This window comes from Mustelus asterias, chromosome 22 (genome assembly GCF_964213995.1).
Source record: "Mustelus asterias chromosome 22, sMusAst1.hap1.1, whole genome shotgun sequence".
Taxonomy (NCBI): domain Eukaryota; kingdom Metazoa; phylum Chordata; class Chondrichthyes; order Carcharhiniformes; family Triakidae; genus Mustelus; species Mustelus asterias.
In genome coordinates this window covers 8,707,261-8,727,216 of record NC_135822.1, presented here as the reverse complement: position 1 = coordinate 8,727,216, position 19,956 = coordinate 8,707,261, and the positions used below count along the sequence as shown (strand labels likewise).

The 19,956-nt window shown below is 49.0% G+C and overlaps 1 protein-coding gene across 7 annotated transcripts in view; it reads right to left on the bottom strand.

The window, feature by feature from the left end:
* Positions 1-19,956, bottom strand: part of samd11 (sterile alpha motif domain containing 11) — a 328,960-nt gene that overhangs the window by 222,930 nt on the left and 86,074 nt on the right. For all 7 annotated transcript variants that reach the window (XM_078238728.1, XM_078238729.1, XM_078238731.1 and 4 more), the window contains exon 3: positions 8,942-9,123. In XM_078238728.1, coding sequence (XP_078094854.1) covers positions 8,942-9,123 — 182 coding nt within the window. The remainder of the gene's footprint in view (positions 1-8,941; positions 9,124-19,956) is intronic.

The following is a 19,956-nucleotide window of genomic DNA, read 5'->3' as shown; positions in this document are numbered from 1 at the left end:
TAAAACCCAATCTCTTTCCGTATTTTGAACACAGAGAAAGGTGCCTCCCCCACCCCGCGCCTCCCACCCCCCAGCTTCACCACCACCACCTCATTTTGGTGACATGTTGTAAGTTTCACATCACAAGCATTTCACGGAATGCAAAAATCAGACGGTGAAACTGCAGGGTGTATTTTCTGGTGGCATACGATATGAAGCCTCACCTATCAAGATAGGGATCGCCTGTCAAGAATCTGCGCTCAGTTGGAGGGGTGAGGGAATGGGTGAGGGACATACACAACTGAAGGCCTGAGGTCGAAGAATTGATCCTCTTACTGAAACCTTGCTTTTGTATCCATAGTTATCAACTCACTTTGAGGTGTGATTCAGTTCTTCTGTGGCTCATCTTAAAATTTGTATTTATGACTTTTATATTAATTCATGGGACATGGCCATTGCTGACAAAGCTAGTGGCACAGTGGTTAGCACTGCTGCCTCACAGCGCCAGGGACCCGGGTTCGACTCCAGCCTCGGGTGGCTGTCTGTGTGGAGTCTGCACGTTCTCCCAGTGTCTGCTTGGGTTTCCTCCGGGTGCTCCGGTTTCCTCCCACACTCCAAAGGTGTGCAGATTAGATGGATTGGCCATGCTAAATTGGCCCTTAGTGTCCTAAGATGTACAGATTAGATGGCGTGGCAATGCTAAATTGCCCCCTTAGTGTCCAAAGATGTGGAGGGTAGGTGGATTGGCCATGCTAAATTGCCCCTTTAGTGTCCAAAGATGTGGAGGGTAGGTGGATTGGCCATGCTAAATTGCCCCTTTAGTGTCCAAAGATGTGGAGGGTAGGTGGATTGGCCATGCTAAATTGCCCCTTTAGTGTCCAAAGATGTGGAGGTTAGGTGGATTGGCCATGCTAAATTGCCCCTTTAGTGTCCAAAGATGTGGAGGTTAGGTGGATTGGCCATGCTAAATTGCCCCTTTAGTGTCCAAAGATGTGTAGGTTAGGTAGATTGGCCATACTAAATGTGCGGGGTTACACGGATTGGGTGGGGTGGGGGACTGGGTGAGATGCTCTTTCGGAGAGTCGGTGCGGACTTGATGGGCCGAACAGTCTTCTTCTGCACTGTAGCGATTCTATGTTTATTGCCCATCCTTAATTGCTGCCAATAAGGTGATGGTGAACCACCACAACTGTAGCAATTTGTTACAACTGAGTGACTGGCTGGAGCAGGCAGGCAAGCCCATTGCACTGGATCTGCAGTCACACGTCAGCGAGACCAGGTAAGGTTGGCTGACTTTCTTCAACAATCCGACACCTGACCATCATTACTGACACTCGCTTTTTTATTCCAGATTTAATTATTTAAGTTCATTTAAATTGCCCTGTTGCATTGGTGGGATTTGAACTCTGTCCCCAGATCATTAATACTGGCCTCTGGATTAGTATTCCAGGAACATACACGAGCTGCCACTCTCCTAACCTACTCAGTATCAATGCTTTATAGTATTAAAGCTGTGGACAAGAAATCACCGTCTATTCCATGAGGACAACCTTGGGCGGGATTCCACGGCTACGCTCGCCCTGGAGAATCCCACCCAAGGTCAATGGATCTTTGTGTGGTCTGCCACCCGCCCGCTACAATTCCCATGGCGGGGAGGACGGGAGAATTCCGGCTGTTGCCTCTCGTTTTTTTTGTTAAGTGTTGGAAATAATTCAGCTTCAATTCTGGAACCCGTTCCAAAGAATAAGCGTGCAGGCCAACAATTTAATTCAAAACCCTTTCCTCTTCAGCCACGTTTATTACTTATTCCCATCCGTTCTTTGTCAAGGAAGACCTATTGTCTGGCCATTTGTCAATTTAATCCTGCATTATTGCTGGGATATAACTAGCCACTTCCTTTTAGCATTGCCTCTCAATCCTCATTAGATCAATTGCAACTTCCTGAAACTCTGGCCCAAATCCAACACATGCTTTGCAGTACCACGTACTTGAAGGATATTTTTCTCCCCATGGGGTATTTGAACCCCTGCTATGCAAATGCAACACTTCCAAGTGCAAATTCTCTCCCTCAAATAGATGTGTCTTCATGCACACAAGGCTACATTACACAACAGTTAACATTTTCAGATTCAATGGTTTTTAATCTACGTTTTGGATGCCAGATGAATATGGAAGACATTCCACCTCAGGCATCTGGTGCCAGGTTAGACACAGAGTATGGTTCTCTCCATCTTCACCAGTGTGTCTTAACTGCAGCCCCTGAAGAACACCCGCTTCCTCACCAGTGTGGCATTTATCTGTCTCCCATACAAGCCTCTGTGGCCTCGTTGAGTGTAAGTGCCAATTAGCACCAATGTGTGGCCAATATTTAGACTGTGGGCCCATGCCCACTGGGAGGCAAGGCAAGGCTGGCTCAAACTCATGTCCTCTTTCACCTTCCAGAGCCAGTGAATAAGAAGCCTTCAATTCATCAGGCCAGGGCTGGACTCGAAACCAGGTTTTGAGGGGAAAGGAGATTTGATCTTTCTCTCCACATGCAGGTGTGTCTCACTTTCACACCAGACAATCCTATGAGCCTTTAAGGAGCAACGCCAAAGCAGCAATATGAAGTTCCCATGGGCGGGGATTTTCTGGCCGCACTCGCCCCAAGGCAATCTGTGTGGAGTTTGCATGTTCTCCCCGTGTCTGCGTGGGTTTGCTTTGAGTGCCCCGGTTTCCTCCCAAAGGTGTGCAGGTTTGGTGGATTGGCCATGCTAAATTGCCCCTTAGTGTCCCGAGATGTGTAGATTAGATGTATTAACCTTGATGGGGATAGGGCAGGGGAGAGGGATTGGGTAAGAGACTGGGTCAGAGAGTCGGTGTGGACTCAATGGACCGAGTGGCCTCTTCTGCACTAAAGGGATTCTCTGATTCTCTGAAATGCGGAATATCTCTGATCAATTGTAGGTACATTGAATGAATTGTCTCTAAGTTGTCGAACTCTGGTTCATCGATAAGGTATTAAATAATTTATGTTCTCTTATTAATTTTGGCATTGAATGCATTTCTATCATTGCGATCCCCGTGGGGAAACTGCAAAATAAAACAACCAGATTTACTGAATGACTCCCAAATGAAGAAATGACCAACAAACACTGTTCCACACCTTGTAGCTTTTACTTGAACATGCATCAGAACCAGCACAAATTATCGGTAAGTTAACAGGCAAAAATGAGGTTTCAAATAAAAAGATAACCTTCACTTTAAGTAGTTGTTATAACATAGATACATCTTACACAGCCATAGGCATTCACATCACTCCCACACAAATGTGGCACAGTGTAGCTACACAGTTCCACAATGTGCTGCTTTTTTATTGTCACAGGGTAGGGCAGGAACTCTATCCGACAATAGTTTCCACCTTTGAGTTTCATGCCAAACCCTCTCTCCCTCGGGTCACAACATTCCTGATGGTGTAGCTTTCCAGAGTTCCTTTTTAAACAACCAGCCAATAACATGCCGGTTCATGGTTCGGCTACTTCTGGGAAAACCCAGCTCTTTAGCACCTCTCGAGACATTCACACACGATTCCAGGTTTTAAATCTTTTTAGCCAGCTCGCACAGTACCTCCAAGAACCCCTGTCTTCTTTTCTGCCAAATAGAAAATCTGACCTGTTCCCAATAATGATTTGCTTCTTCCCCTCAAAAGAATTATGTGTTCATCTTTCTGTCTGTGTCTGCTTTCTCTTTGTGTCTGCACTGATAGCCCTCACCCTCCAGATCCTCTGCGTATACTCTCCTTTGTGAAGCTGTGTGGCTTCTTTCTTAACTTCCCATTTCCTGTTGATACTGCTTCCAGGTCAAGAGCCAACAGGTCACTTGGACCAATATTTCTTATTATCCAAGAAAATTGTATTTGATCAATTTAGAAACAAGCATTATTCCAATTTGACACATGTGGTGGGTGGGTAATGCCACCTGAACAACACAGTCGTGGATAACCTGGTGTTTATAGAGGTTTGAAATCAGGAGACAAGCGAGAAGAAGTTTGGAATAAATCAAATCCAAGGGTGATAAAGCTACATAGGAACAGGAAAAGGCCATTCAGCCCATCTAGCCTGTTCAACCATTCAATGAGATCATGACCCAACCTGATGTATGGCCAAACTCCACAGACCTGTCTTTGGCCCATATCTCTTAATATGTTTGCTGAACAAAAATGCATCCATCTCAGATTTAAAGATAGCAATTGATCTGGCATCAACTGCTGTTTGTGGAACAGAATTCCAAACCTCCTCCACTCTTTGTGTTCCCTAACATTTCTCCTGAATGGTCTGGCTCTAATTTTTAGACTATGCCCCCTAGTTCTAGAATCGCCAACCGGTGGGTTTCACTAGAGATTGGGCTGAGGTAGAGGGAGATTGCCGATGCTATAGAGTTAGAAGCAAGCAAACATATCTAATTTTGTACACGCGGCAATTGGGGATATGTGACTCAGGTCAGTGGTATAACGAGTACTATTTTTCACCCATTTTGTGTTAAAGGCACATCTAGAAGGTACATCGAATCCCGCAGTGCAGAAGGAGGGGATTCGACCCATCGAGTCTGCACCAACCACAATCCCACCCAGGCCCTATCCCCAAAACCCCATGCATTTACCCTAGCTAGTCCCCCTGACAGTAAGGGGCAACTTAGCATTGGCCAATCCACCTAATCCACATCTTTGGACTGTGGGAGGAAACCGGAGCACCCGGAGGAAACCCACGCAGACACGAGGAGAATGTGCAGACTCCGTACAGACAGTGACTCAAGCCGGGAATCGAACCCGGGTCCCTGGCGCTGTGAGGCAGCAGTGCTGGCCACCGTGCCACCCATTGGGTTGAAAAATGACAGACAGAAAATGCCACGATTTCTTGTAACGTGAGTCTGATTATCAAAGCACCCACAAAAGCCGTGGACTTCCAAAATAACCCCAGAAAGCATCTGCGCCTCCCTTAAAAAATTCCGATACATTTATGCCGATAGGGCACAATGGCGTAGAGCGGGAGGAAGCTCACGGTACAGAGAGATCCACCCCTGTGCAGCAAACTCCATGTGATGTAACCTACAATGTGTTACAGCGCAAGAAACAAAATTAACTCTTTCTCAACGATTGGTAAAGTAGGGGGTGGAATAGGAAACAATTTGAGGTTGCTCATTCATAGAATCATACAGCGCAGAGGAGGCCCTTTGGCCCATCGTGTCTGCGCCAACACATTAGAAACACCTGAACTCCCACCTAATCCCATCTACCAGCACTTGGCACCATAGCCCTGAATGTTATGATGTGCCAAGTGCTCATCCAGGTACATTTTAAAGGACGTGAGGCAACCCGCCTCCACCGCCCTCCCAGGCAGCGCATTCCAGACCGTCACCACCCTTTGGGTAAAAAGATCTTTCCTCACACACCCCCCAAACCTCCTGCCCCTCATCTTGAACCTATGTTCCCTTCAACTAAGGCGAACAGCTGCTACTTATCCACTCTGCCCATGCCCCTCATAATCTTGTACACCTCGATCAGGTCGCCCCTCAGTCTTCTCTGCTCCAGTGAAAACAACCAAGCCTACCCAACCTCTCTTCATAACTTAAATGTTCCATCCCAGGCAGCACCCTGGTGAATCTCCTCTGCACCCACTCCAGTGCAATCACATTCTTGGCATAGTGTATTAGATTCTGCCACAGAGCAAATAGGTAAAAGTTGCCGTAGTCCCAGATGACCAAAGGCTCCTGTCCCCTTTGATGGGGAGAGTTAACTGTTGGTGATTTAACCTGAGGATCATCACACCTCAGGCAAGGGGCAAGGTTGAGAAAGCGGGGCATTGATGAATAACCTCAGTCGGTACGGGAATTGAACCCACGGTGTTGGCATCGCTCTACGACACAAAACCAGCCGTCCAGCCAACTGAGCTAGACCCAAGCTGGGAATCGAACCTGGGTCCCTGGCGCTGTGCTAACCACTTTTGGGCGGCATGGTGGCACAGTGGTTAGCACTGCTGCCTCACAGCGCCAGGGATCCGAGTTTGACTCCCAGCTTGGGTTACTATCTGTGTGGAGTTTGCACATTCTGCGTAGGTTTCCTCCCACAGTCCAAAGATACGCGGGTTAGGTGGATTGGCCATGCTAAATTACTCCTTAGTGTCAGGGGGACTAGCGAGGGTAAATGCAGGGGGTTAGGGGGATATGGCCTGGGTGGGATTGTGGTCGGTGCAGACTCGATGGGCTGAATGGCCTCCTTCTGCACTGTAGGATTCCATGATTCACTGTGCCGCCGTGCCGCCCTATTATAAACATGATGGGGTTCGAACACCTCCAGTTAGTATGTTCACGTAAGACTGCATTATGCACTGATCCAGCACTGTCTAAATGGGTAAAAGATGCTAAAATGAGGCCAGGAGAATGACTTACTGCCTTAACTCTCTGGCTTTGCTCAATTGAATATTTATAATATTCCAGTCCAAACTACACAGCCCCTGAGAAGAAAGTGGAGAGTTGCTTATTCTTGTTGCTGCGAATATGACTGTACTCCTTTCCCTCAACTCCACCCCCGCCCCCCACCAACACACACAACATCCCTCCCCATGTGAATCTAGCTCCGTCTAAATGGGTTAACGTGCTGTCACAGTGCACCAAAAAAAAAATAGCACAAGCCAACCAACCATCACAGGAAATTAAACCAACCAACACTCCCCCCTCCCCTCTCCATCCCCCCCACCCCCCTCCTCCTCCACCACCGACCCCCCCCCCCCTCCCCCGCCCCCACCCCCCAACAAAACCCGTCATCTCAACTGTGCCATCTGGAAGGAGCAGCAAGCAATGACAAGGAGATAAGGCAACTTCTCCCCGGGGAAGGAAATGGAAACAAGAGTGAGGAGTCGACAGAAAACAAGCCACCACAGGCCACGGCTGAAAACCTGCCAGGAGCGAACCGCATTACAACCGTGGCAGCAGCTCCGGGAACATATTTCTCAGCTTCCCGTTTCACCCAGGGGGGACGCGTCGGGTGGTGGGGGGGGGGCAGGGGAGCGACGGGAGTCCCGACGCGAAGGGGAGACTTTTTTTCCAAAAAGTCCCGCGGTGCTCAAGAAAGCTCGGCACAGATTTATTCTCAACCCCGTTTGCTGAATCATTTTTTTTGCGCAATTTAAAATGAGGTTAGGAGAATTTTTTTTTTAATTAAAAAAAACACAAGAGGATTGGTGGAAAGTCCTACCAGAAACTGCGGTGTGAACTAGAATCAACGGCAGCTTTCAAAAAAAAAAGGGAAGTGGGTAACTACTTGAACTGGGAAAATATTGATGAGGTTATCCACACGCTGTGTGGGAGTGGGTCAGACGGAGGCTGCAACCAGCTCCGCCATTCCTGACGCACGCCAGGAGCGAGGTTTGCAAAATTTGGCAGCGCCAGTTAAAATTAACAGACGGATCAGTCACAGGGTCTGCGTGCAGAGTTTTACTATACACATACCCGGGCATATGGCAGGAACGGTGCAAAGGTGTTTCTCCCCAGTTACAGAGGGCCAAAACGGCCTGCTACTGCGCTCCAGCAATAAGTGGACAGTCTCAGTAGTGAACACCGGAGCAAGGAAAATTTTTCTACTCGATATTCATAGAATCACAGAATCCCTACAGCGCAGGAGGCCCATCTAGACTACATAGAATCATACAGTGCAGAAGGAGGCCATTTGGCCCATCGAGTCTGCACCGACCACAATTCCACCCAAACCCTATCCCCATAACCCCATGTATTTACCCTAGTTAGTCCCCCCTGACACTAAGGGAAATTTAGCATGGCCAATGAACCTAACTCGCATGTCTTTGGAGATTCCACCCAATCCCTATCCCCTGTAACCCCATATATTTACCCTGCTCATCAGAGCGGCACAGTGTCACAGTGGTTAGCACTCACAGTCTCACAGTGCCAGGGTCCTGGGTTCAATTCCTGGCTTGGGTCACTGTCTATGTGGAGTCTGCACGTTCTCCCCGTTTTTGCGTGGGTCTCCTCGGGTGCTCTGGTTTCCTCCCGCAGTCCGAAATACATGCTGGTTAGGTGCATTGGCCTTGCTAAATTCTCCCTCAGTGTACCCGAACAGGCACCAGAGTGGGGCGACTAGGGGACTTTCACTGTGATTTCATTGCAGTGTTAATGTAAGCCTACTTGTGACACTAATAAATAGACTTTAAACTTGAAACTAGTTCCCCTGACACTAATGGGCAATTTAGCATGGTCAATCAACCTAACCTGCACACCTTTGGACTGTGGGAGGAAACCGGAGCACCCAGAGGAAACCCACGCAGACACGGGGAGAAGGTGCAAACTCCACACAGACAGTGACCCAAGCCGGGAATTGGCGCTGGCGCTGTGAGGCTAACCACTGTGCCACCGTGCCGCCTCTTCTGGGACATTTTATTACTGAACAAGTTATACCCACTCAACAAATTGGATCTTAATCACAGTGCAAAATGGCTGCCGTAGTAAGGCGATGATGTGGAGGTGCCGGCTTTGGACTGGGGTGGGCACAGTAAGAAGTCTCACAACATCAGGGTTGAAGTCCAACAGGTTTATTTTGGAATCGCGAGCTTTCAGAGCGCTGCTCCTTCATCAGGTGAGTGAATTTTCACCTGATGAAGGAGCAGTGCTCCGAAAGCTCGTGATTCCAAATAAACCTGTTGGACGTTATGGTGTTGTGAGACTTTTCACTGTAGTAAGACAAGTACAACCTTTCTGACTATTGTCAAAGCCCTTGTCACCACTGTGACAAAATTGGCATATAATGGATATTTTAAAAAAACGCCAATCCCACTGCCCCTGATACAATAGTGAAAACCATGGTTCCCTAATTATACAGATGACAAAGCATCACACTTGGCGCACCATACACAGCCTCTGTAAAATAACCTCATAAATCTATCTTCCAACATAAATGAAACACTTAGTAAACTGTTACCTTCTTTTCATTGTGCTAGCCTGTATTTCCTCTTCCTGTTTTACCTCACGAGGACGGTCAGCATTTGCTTTCTCGCTCTCTTCACTATCTTCACTACTTGTATAGGCCGAGGTGAGTTCTTTCTTAGGTACTCTCGTTGGCGGCAAAGGAATTGTCCTCTTTTCAGCCAAGCGTCCCCGGTTCTATCACGCACACACACACACGCACACACAGAGAAACAAAAAAAAAATCAAAAGTCAAGAGTTATTCTCAAGGAATGTTGCCAGAGGACAAAGAATTACCAAAAAACAACCACATCTCCTTTCAGTCAGGCCTTTCAAGTGGACACTGCCCAGGCCGGGCAGATCATCACCCCGCCCCCTCCCCCCCCCCCCCCCCCCCCCCCCCCCACCCACTAGAAGGTGCGTCCATCGGTTTGGATGCTACCACAGCAAAGAAAGTCCATGCACTTTAGACCGCAGAGAGGCGGAATGTCTTTAGATCCCTAAGCGTGCTTCATTGCTACGCACACTTGAGCTAAAGCCACCAAAACAAAATGAAGGGGATGTTAGTAGGGTCGTGAAAAAAGCCGAGGGACACTTGCCTTTATCAAATCAAGGCATAGATTACAAAAGCAGGGAAGTCATGTTGGAGTTGTATAGAACTTTGGTGAGGCCACAGCTAGAATAGTCTGTGCTATTCTGGCCGTCACATTATAGGAAGGATGTGGTTGCACTGGAGGGGGTGCAGAGGAGATTCACCAGGATAATGCCTGGGATGGAACATTTAAGTTGGGAAGAGAGGTTGGATGGATGGACTTGGGTTGTTTTTGTCGGAGCAGAGAAGACTCAGGGGTGACCTGATCGAGGTGTACAAGATTATGAGGGACACGGACAGAATGGATAAGGAGCAGCTGTTCCCCTTAGTTGAAGAGTCAGTCACGAGGGGACATAGGTTCAAGGGGAGGGGTTCGGGGGGATATGAGGAAAAGGTTTTTACCCAGAGGGTGGTGATGGTCTGGAATGCGCTGCTTGGGAGGGTGGTAGAGGCGGGTTGCCTCACATCCTTTAAAAAGTATCTGGATGAGCACTTGGCACATCCTAACATTCAAGGTTATGGGCCAAGTGCTGGCAAATGGGATTAGGCGGGAGTTCAGGTATTAGGGGTGTAGATTCGATGGGCTGAATGGCCTCATCTGCACTGTATGATTCTATGAATTTTAATTTAACCTTGGAAATCTTACGTATATCAATGAAACAAGAATTGGGAGACCATTGTGCTATAAGTTCCGATCATAAACAATTTGCACGTTTCGTACCACCTTCTCTACCTGCATGGTTAATTAGTACCGGCCCTATCAGAAGGACATGTTAAACGATGTATACCCTGCTAATTATAATAAGTTGCTTTGGAATCTGCAATGCCAAGAATTTCCCTTCTTCAGACTTGGTTGTTAAATATGAAGAGCCCAAACACCCTCGACATCCACAATAGAACTTTCATCCAATGATCATTATCCCACAGAGACCACATCAGACCCCAAAAGACCAATTTAAAGTCAAAAATAACCGTGAGTGATCTATGAGTGAATGGTACAACTGCAGCGCCCCCATCCCAGCAGATCCATCCCAGCGCCTCCACCCCAGCGCCACCACCCCAGCGCCTCCACCCCAGCGCCTCCACCCCAGCGCCTCCATCTCAGCAGATCCATCCCAGTGACTCCATCCCAGCACCTCAACCCCAGCACCTCCATCCCACGGCCTCCATCCCAGCGCCTCCATCTCAGCAGATCCATCCCAGCAGATCCATCCCAGCGCCTCCATCCCAGCGCCTCCATCCCAGCGCCTCCATCCCAGCGCCTCCATCCCAGCGCCTCCATCCCAGCGCCTCCATCCCAGCGCCTCCATCCCAGCGCCTCCATCCCAGCGCCTCCATCCCAGCGCCTCCATCCCAGCGCCTCCATCCCAGCGCCTCCATCCCAGCGCCTCCATCCCAGCGCCTCCATCCCAGCGCCTCCATCCCAGCATCTCCATCCCAGCATCTCCATCCCAGCATCTCCATCCCAGCATCTCCATCCCAGCATCTCCATCCCAGCGCCTCCATCCCAGCGCCTCCATCCCAGCGCCTCCATCCCAGCGCCTCCATCCCAGCGCCTCCATCCCAGCGCCTCCATCCCAGCGCCTCCACCAGCGCCTCCATCCCAGCGCCTCCATCCCAGCGCCTCCATCCCAGCGCCTCCATCCCAGCGCCTCCATCCCAGCGCCTCCATCCCAGCGCCTCCATCCCAACATCTCCATCCCAACATCTCCATCCCAGCGCCTCCATCCCAGCGCCTCCATCCCAGCGCCTCCATCCCAGCGCCTCCATCCCAGCGCCTCCATCCCAGCGCCTCCATCCCAGCGCCTCCATCCCAGCGCCTCCATCCCAGCGCCTCCATCCCAGCGCCTCCATCCCAGCGCCTCCATCCCAGCGCCTCCATCCCAGCGCCTCCATCCCAGCGCCTCCATCCCAGCGCCTCCATCCCAGCGCCTCCATCCCAGCGCCTCCATCCCAGCGCCTCCATCCCAGCGCCTCCATCCCAGCGCCTCCATCCCAGCGCCTCCATCCCAGCGCCTCCATCCCAGCGCTTCCATCCCAGCGCCTCCATCCCAGCGCCTCCATCCCAGCGCCTCCATCCCAGCGCCTCCATCCCAGCGCCTCCATTCCAGCAGATCCATCCCAGCAGATCCATCCCAGCGCCTCCATTCCAGCAGATCCATCCCAGCGCCTCCATTCCAGCAGATCCATCCCAGCACCTCCATCCCAGCGCCTCCATCCCAGCGCCTCCATCCCAGCGCCTCCATCCCAGCGCCTCCATCCCAGCAGATCCCTCATTTGAGATTAGTCACATTACCCCAAAGTGAAGAATGTATTGAAACGATCTGATGTCCAGAAATTAATCACACAAAAGGTCCGCAGACCCATCGCTATTTGAATCATAGAATCCCTACAGTGCAGAAGGAGACCATTCGGCCCATCAAGCCTGCACCAACAACAATCCCACCCAGGTTTTATTCACGAAATTCCATGTATTCTGTTAGTCCCCCTGACACTAAGGGGCAATTTAGCATGGCCAATCCAACTAACCCGCACATCTTTGGACACTAAGGGGCAATTTAACATGACCAATCCACCTAACCTGCATGTCTTTGGACAGTGGAAGGAAACCCACGCAGACATGGGGAGAACGTGCAAACTCCACACAGACAGTGACCCAAGGCCGGTATTGAACCTGACTGCCTGGCACTGTGAGGCAGCAATGGTAACCACTGTGCTGCCGCCAACTTGATCTTTTAATTATTCACCAATCTTTTAAGAAAAATGCGCTGATGTTAACTAACTTGGGAACAGTAACCAGAGTCTTTGTTGCTTCGGTTGGTTTTCAACCGAGTTACCCTTCTAAAAGGAGTTGACAGCAGATAGTTTGGCACTGCGATTTCTTATGTCATGGTTGTTTCCTCTGGAGAAAAAAATACTTCTGCCAGGCACCCCACAGACCTTTGCCTTCCATCCTCGACCACAGAATGGAACTTCCCTTTAATTTTACTTTGAACTTTCAATTCAGACTTGTGGCCCCAAGCCCCCGATAGAGAAAGAGCTGAGGCATTTCTAACCTATTTAACTTGGCCTTTGACGCCCACTTACACCATCAACGAGCATGCCTCAGAGACGCAGCTGGCAGTTGACAGAGAATCCCTTATCAATGGCAATCCTTATCTGCCCTACAATTCGCTCCTGCCGTCTTGGCCAAATCGCACCACTTTACAATTCCTTCATTCCCAAATAATGAAGGAGCAAGAACTCAGCTCCTTTTGAGCTACCAGTTGCATGAAGTCTGCCAAGTGATAGGAGCCACTTTTACCTGGAAGTTGCAATGCCCCCCTGCACAGGCCCGTGGTCTTGTTGGACCTGTTGCTGAGCAGTGTTAAAGGTGCGCTCACAAAACCCACATTATTTGCTTCAGAAGAGTAGAAATGAAGAGAGTGTCTTTCACCATGGCTCCGAGCTTTCCCTTCCTGCCAAATGGTCGGTTTCGATTTTAAAACAAACTGCTTCCACGTTTGCTGTTTCCCACATGCCTGTCTTCGACACAGATTTAGACTTGGTGCCTTCCCCCTTTTTATGCTTCCAAGTGCAAACTCCTTTCTCTCACTTAGACATACCCACTGCTCCCAGGCTTTGAATCGTACGAGGTGTAGGCCCAATTCGCCCAGCGCCAAAGTGGCCCAAGGCTTGCCCCACAGAGCCGTACCAACTCTGAAGCTGCTACCCGCGGCCGTGACCTAGCGCCAGTGATACATCTCTGCCGTGAAGCACCGGGGGGGGGGGAGGGTGGGGCAGTTGCGCTTTTCTCCAGTGATGCTAGCCTGACCTTCCTCTGCAGACTTCTGGCCCCACAACAAAGAAACCTCTTATGCTTGAGCAAGAGAAAAAAAAAACTCCAACAAAAACAGCGGCAATAAGGAAACAGATCAAAAGACCCAAACAAAGCATGTTTGTGTGCACCGGGATGTAGCCACAAACTCTAGCAGAGGGTGTACTGGCCAAAAAAGATGTAATAGGAAGCAGGATTATTATTACAGGAAGCTCATTGTGATCTAATCCAAAAGGGAAGAGGCTTTTCGAACGCAAAACGAACAGACCTTGACTGCAAAGTGTCCTCGTCTTGGGTGAGTGAATTCATAGATAGAATCCCTACAATACAGAAGGAGGCCATTCGGCCCATCGTATCTGTACCGACCACAATCCCACCCAGGCCCTATTCCCGTGACCCCACACATTTACCCTGCTAATCTCCTTGACACTAGGGGGCAATTCAGCATGGCCAATCCACCTAACCCCGCACATCTTTGGACTGTGGGAGGAAACCGGAGCACCCGGAGGAAACCCACGCAGACACGGGAAGAATGTGCAAACTCCACACAGACAGTGACCCGAGGCCAGAATTGAACCTGGGACCCTGGCGCTATGAGGCAGCAGTGCTAACCACTGTGCCGCCCAAATTTGAAGTGTTATTTTTTGAAAATTCCAATTTGCATTTTCCATACCACAAGCCATTTCCCCGCCGAAAGCACGCCCTCGCCCTCAAGTCTCTCCAAAGCTGCTCAACAGATAACAACACAGATGATTTGCCAGAGGGAAATGCGCACCCACTGACTTTTGTAAAAACATCTCGCTCACACTTTGCGCCTACGCTGCGGGCACAGCTGTGATTGTGGAAGAGTCGGTGAAGAGGGTTGGGTATAACCATGTTGGTACATCAGTGAAGTAGGTCAGCGATTGGGCAAGATGTTGGTTGGAACTAACGATCCAAGGTGCCCGAGGTAGATTCCCACCTCCACCAGGTGAGGTGGATTAGCTCCAATGGAAGCCATCCTAACCCCTGCCACCCAGCAGCCTCCCATCCATTGACTCTGTCTACACTTCCCGCTGCCTCGGCAAAGCAGCCGGCATAACCAAGGACCCCACGCACCCCGGACATTCTCTCTTCCACCTTCTTCCCTCGGGAAAAACATACAAAAGTTTGGGGTCACGTACCGACCGACTCAAGAACAGCTTCTTCCCTGCTGCTGTCAGACTTTTGACTCTTGCATTAAGTTGATCTTTCTCTACACCCTAGCTATGACTGTAACACTACATTCTGCACTCTCTCCTTTCCTTCTCTATGAACGGTATGTTTTATCTGTATAATGCCAGCAGGGAAGAAGCTGTTCTTGAGTCGCTTGGTACGTGACCTCAGACTTTTGCATCTTTTTCCCGACAGAAGGTGGAAGAGAGAATGTCCGGGGTGCGTGGGGTCTTTAATTATGCTGGCTAATATTATGCCTGCTAATATTACCAACAGCAATTTCCAGATAAAGGACGTTACACATATATTTACTATACTTTCATACTGTAACACTTAACATGACTGGTTCAAAGGCTGTCAGAAAGGAAGAGGCAGATTTCTTGATTACTCAGGGGAGACAGTGGTGGGCAGTCATGTCACTGGACTAGTAATCCAGGCTAATGCTCTGGGGAGCTGTGTTCAAATCCCACTATGGTGGCTGATGCAATAAATATTCAATTTTTAAAAAAAAAATCTAACCATCATCAATTGTTGTTAAAAAAACCCCATCTGGTTCACTAATGTCCCTTTAGGGAAGGAAATCTGCCATCCTTACCTGGTCTGGCCTACATGTGATTCCAGATCCACAGCAATGTGGTTGACTGTTAACTGCCCTCAGGGATGGGCAGTCATTACTGGCCCAGCCAGCGACGCCCACACCCCGTGAAAGAAGATAAAATATAAAATGGTTATCTGAAGGGGTGATCCATCCCATCAGATCACCAGCCAGATTGTGAGCGTGAAAACCTACTTCACACATAAATTTTACCCCGCGTCTCCTTTCAAAAACATCTTGTCCAGCGGGGCTCCCCTCAGTTAAGAGCCAATCACAGCAATGTGGCTGACTCTTAACTGCCCTCTGAGATGACCGAGCAAGCCACTCAGTTCATGGGTAATTAGGGATGGGTAATAAATGCTGGCCCTGCCAGCGATGTGCACACCCCATGAAAGAGGAATGTTGAAAAATTAAAGCTGTTACACAGGATATATTGCACAGAAACAGGCCATTCGGCCCAGCCAGTGTAGGGCGGCACGGTGGCACAATGATTCGCGGCGCTGACTCACAGCGCCAGGAACCCGAGTTCGATTCCTGGCTTGGGTCACTGTATGTGTGGAGTTTGCACGTTCTCCCCTTTTTGTGTGTGGGTTTCCCTCGGGTGCTCCCACACGATAAAGATGTGCACATCAGGTGCATTGGCCGTGCTAAATTCTCCCTCAGTGTACCCGAACAGGCGCCGGAGTGTGGCGACTAGGGGATTTTCACAGTAACTTTGTTGCAGTGTTAATGTAAGCCTACTTGTGATTAATAAATAAACATTAAACTATAGAATCATGGAATCGCTACAGTGCAGAAGGAGGCCACTCAGCCCATCGAGTCTGCACCGACCACAATCCCACCCAGGCCCTATCCCCTTAACTCCACCTATTTACCCTAGCGAGTCCCCCTCACGCTAAGGGGCAATTTAGCATGGCCACTCAACCTAACCCGCACATCTTTGGATTTCCTCTTTGTGAGAGGAAACCGGGGCACCCGGAGGAAACCAGGGAGACATGAGGAGAACGTGCAAACTCCACACAGACAGTCAACGGAGGCCAGAATTGAACCCACGTCCCTGGCGCTGTGAGGCAGCAGTGCTAACCACTGTGCCACCGTGCTGCCCCCACTCGATGCTCATCTCAAGTCTCTTCCTATCTTTCTTCATCTAAATCCATCATTCAGAACTTTCCATTCCTGTCTCCCTCACATGCGTGTGTATCTTCCCCTTTATATTAGTCACTTCAACCTCTCCCTGTGGGAGCGAGTTGCACATTCTCACCAGTTTTTGGATAGAGAAGTTTCTTCTGTACTCCCTATTGGATTTCTTGGTGATTATCCAATGCTGATGGGTCTCTTGTTATGCTTTTCCCCATAAATGGAAACATTGTCTACAGATCAACGCGTTCAAAACCTTTCGGAATTTGTTGGAGCTATGAAGGGTGATTTTACCAAATTTGTACTGAGCTACACCCACCAGGAGCCCAGTGGCAATGTGGGAGTTCAACTCCCAACAGTCTTCCCCCCATTCGAGGCACGTGCCAAAATTGGTGATCCAAAGCCCCCCTCCGGCCACTGGGCAAATCTCCCTGATAGAAACGCAACGCAAATTGGTGAGACGATCTTTTCGGTAAGTGCGCTTAGCAGGAAACACACCAGGACTGTCGAGGCCAACAGCACAACAGGAAGACTCAGCAAATCGTTCCAGCCAAATATTGAGTTGCACCAGTTGTGTGCCTTGCAAAACCGCACAGCCCGGGAGTCCCCATGCATTGTTACGATCAGAAAGAAAACTCCCAAAAAAAACGTAGACTGGGAAGGCACACTTTTCTCATAAGTGCCTGCACAAGTAGGCACTTATGCAGTGCTTGTTGAATGTAACAGTTGAATGTTAGACTTTCACCCCGATCTGATTTGAATTTGAAAATCAAGTTACATGGTGGCACAGTGGTTAGCACTGCTGCCTCACAGCGCCAGGGACCCGGGTTCAATTCCGGCCTCGGGTCACTGTCTGTGCGGAGTTTGCACATTCTCCCTGTATCTGTGTGGGTTTCCTCCGGGTGCTCCGGTTTCCTCCCACAGTCCAAAGATGTGCGGGTTAGGTGAATTGGCCATGCTAAATTGCCCCTTAGTCTCAGGGGGATTAGCAGGGTAAATAGGTGGGTTATGGGGATAGGGCCTGAGTGGGATTGTGGTCGGTGCAGAGTCAATGGGCTGAATGGCCTCCTTCTGCACTGTGGTGATTCTATGATGATTCTTCTGCATTCATTGTTCCTGTTGGAACGAACAGCGAATTGTGAATTTCCCAATGAAAAACTATTTACTCGGAATTTACCTGAAGCAAAAAAGCATGCTAAATATGCACACCCTTACGAGACAAGGCTTTGCCATGAATTCCTAATGAATGTCTCAGTTGGTGAGTTGCCCTGCCCACGTAACTGGATGATACCAGACCATCAAGGCTTAAGACAACTGCTAGGTCCCCTTCAATAAGCTAGACCGAAGCTTATAAATCTAAGCTCACTTTTTGCAACACCCAGGTTCCCTCATCTGTCCCTCCACCTCCCCATCAAGGCCGCGAGTGTATACGTGACCTTTATCAGATACCAGGGTCATACAGTCCAGGCCAACAAGAACGTCTCCAAAAAGCACCTTTGATGTCACTTGTGCATATAAAAAAAAACGACCACCCAACAAGCAAGACTATGGCATCAAAGCGAGGTGGAAAATTACAAAGTAAAGGTTAGGGCAGAGCGCTTTGTCACTGCATCTCAACAAGGCAACGGCAGAGCTTCAACAGCTCTTGAGTAAATAGTTTATCTTGGCAACTTTGTGGGGGCGGAGGGGATTCGGAGGGAACTCATTACTTCAAATAGCCCAAGAATCGTACTTGTGAAGAAGCATTCTCAACATTCAGTCATGGAAAATAAAAGGTGTAATTTCTATGAAAATAATTCTAATAAATAGGTTTGTGCTTTTCAACTGCAGCCTGACAGCTCTTTCTCACTATAACATGTCCTTTGACATTAGCTGACAGGTAAATTAGACTACCACACATTGAGTACATTACTTACCTGTTAGTCATCCTAAAGGGCTATTCATTTGTGAGTGCTTTCTATGGGCTGCAGCAGACTGCACTGTTTTGCACAGGAAGTGGCCACATCACTGCAAGGCCGAACATGCAAAGTACTCTATTTACAAAACAGGCCCAACAGTTAAAGAGACACCAACACATTTCTTTGCCAGAAATACAGTGCTTGCTTTCTGAATATATATCCAATTGGTGTTATTTTGCTTGACAGAATGGCGACCAATTATCGGGGAGCTACCTGCGTCCTGGCACTTACCCGTTGCATCCAAAAATGCAACGGCACGGTAGCACAGTGGTTAGCACTGCTGCTTCACAGCTCCAGGGTCCTGGGTTCGATTCCCGGCTCGGGTCACTGACTGTGTGGAGTTTGCACATTCTGCTCGTGTCTTCGTGGGTTTCCTCCGGGTGCTCCGGTTTCCTCCCACAGTCCAAAGATGTGCGGGTTAGGTTGATTGGCCAGGTTAAAAATTGCCCCTTAGAGTCCTGAGATGCGTAGGTTAGAAGGATTTGTAAATATGTGGGGGTAGGGCTTGGGTGGGATTGTGGTCAGTGCAGACTTGATGGGCCGAATGGCCTCTTTCTGCACTGTAGGGTTTCTATGATGATTTCTATGAAAAAGAAAAGGCAGTTCGTAAAAGGAGCTTGGACTCCAAGAGCAAAACACAACAGCCCTCTCAATGCAAAAACAGAAAATGCTGGAAAATCTCAGCAGGTCTGACGGCATCTGTGGAGAGAGAACAGAGCCAACGTTTCGAGTCTGGATGACCCTTCGTCAGAGCTCTGGCCCCAGGCCTTCACAAACCGCCAGTTATTCAAGCATAATGAAGGGTCATCCAGACTCGACACATTAACTCTGTTTCTCTCTCCACAGATGCCGTCAGACCTGCTGGGATTTTCCAGGGTTTTCTGCTCTCGTTTCAGATTCCAGCATCTGCGGTAATTTGCTTTCAACCCTCGCAATCTTCAGCAAATGCATATCCCTCCATCTTACCTCAGCAGGTTACTCCATTTGAGATTTTAATTGTACCTGAAATTAAATCTCACAATCTTTCTTTCATTCTCTGGGTTTTATTTCCACAATATTAACCCAGTTCTACCCCAAACCATTGAAATGTATCACCTAGAATCCCTACAGCCCATCAAGTCTGCACTGACTCTCTGAAAGAGATCTTACCCAGGCCAACCACTGCCCTATCTCCCCCCCCATAACCCTATACATTTATCTAGCTAATCCCCCTAACCTATACATCTCGGGACACTAATGCGCAATTTAGCATGGTCATTCTACCTAAACTGCACATCTTTGGAGTGTGGGAGGAAACCGGAGTACCCGGAGGAAACCCACACAGACATGGGGAGAATGTGCAAACTCCACACTGACAGTGACCCGAGGCTGGAATCGACCCTGGTCCCTGACGCTGTGAGGCAGCAGTGCTAACCCCTGTGCCACTGTACCACCCTATTTGCATCCGGAAAGCTGAAAAGAATCAATAGATATATCCGCCTTCCATTACGAATGCAATAGAACCTTATTATCTTCCATGATGGAGTGGATATAATTGGCAACTCAGCAAGAGTCCTTGATAGACTTGCCTTATGACCCCACTCAACCCAAAGTGGTCTGCAGTCCAGTATGGACAAATGACCCAATCTGACCCCTCTAATCTGATTTCTAGACAGCCACAATAGACTGAGCAACCAAGGCTCTACTCAATACCTAACATTTTTAGCCAGGTTATTCATAGCTAGGGTGGCCAAGCCTA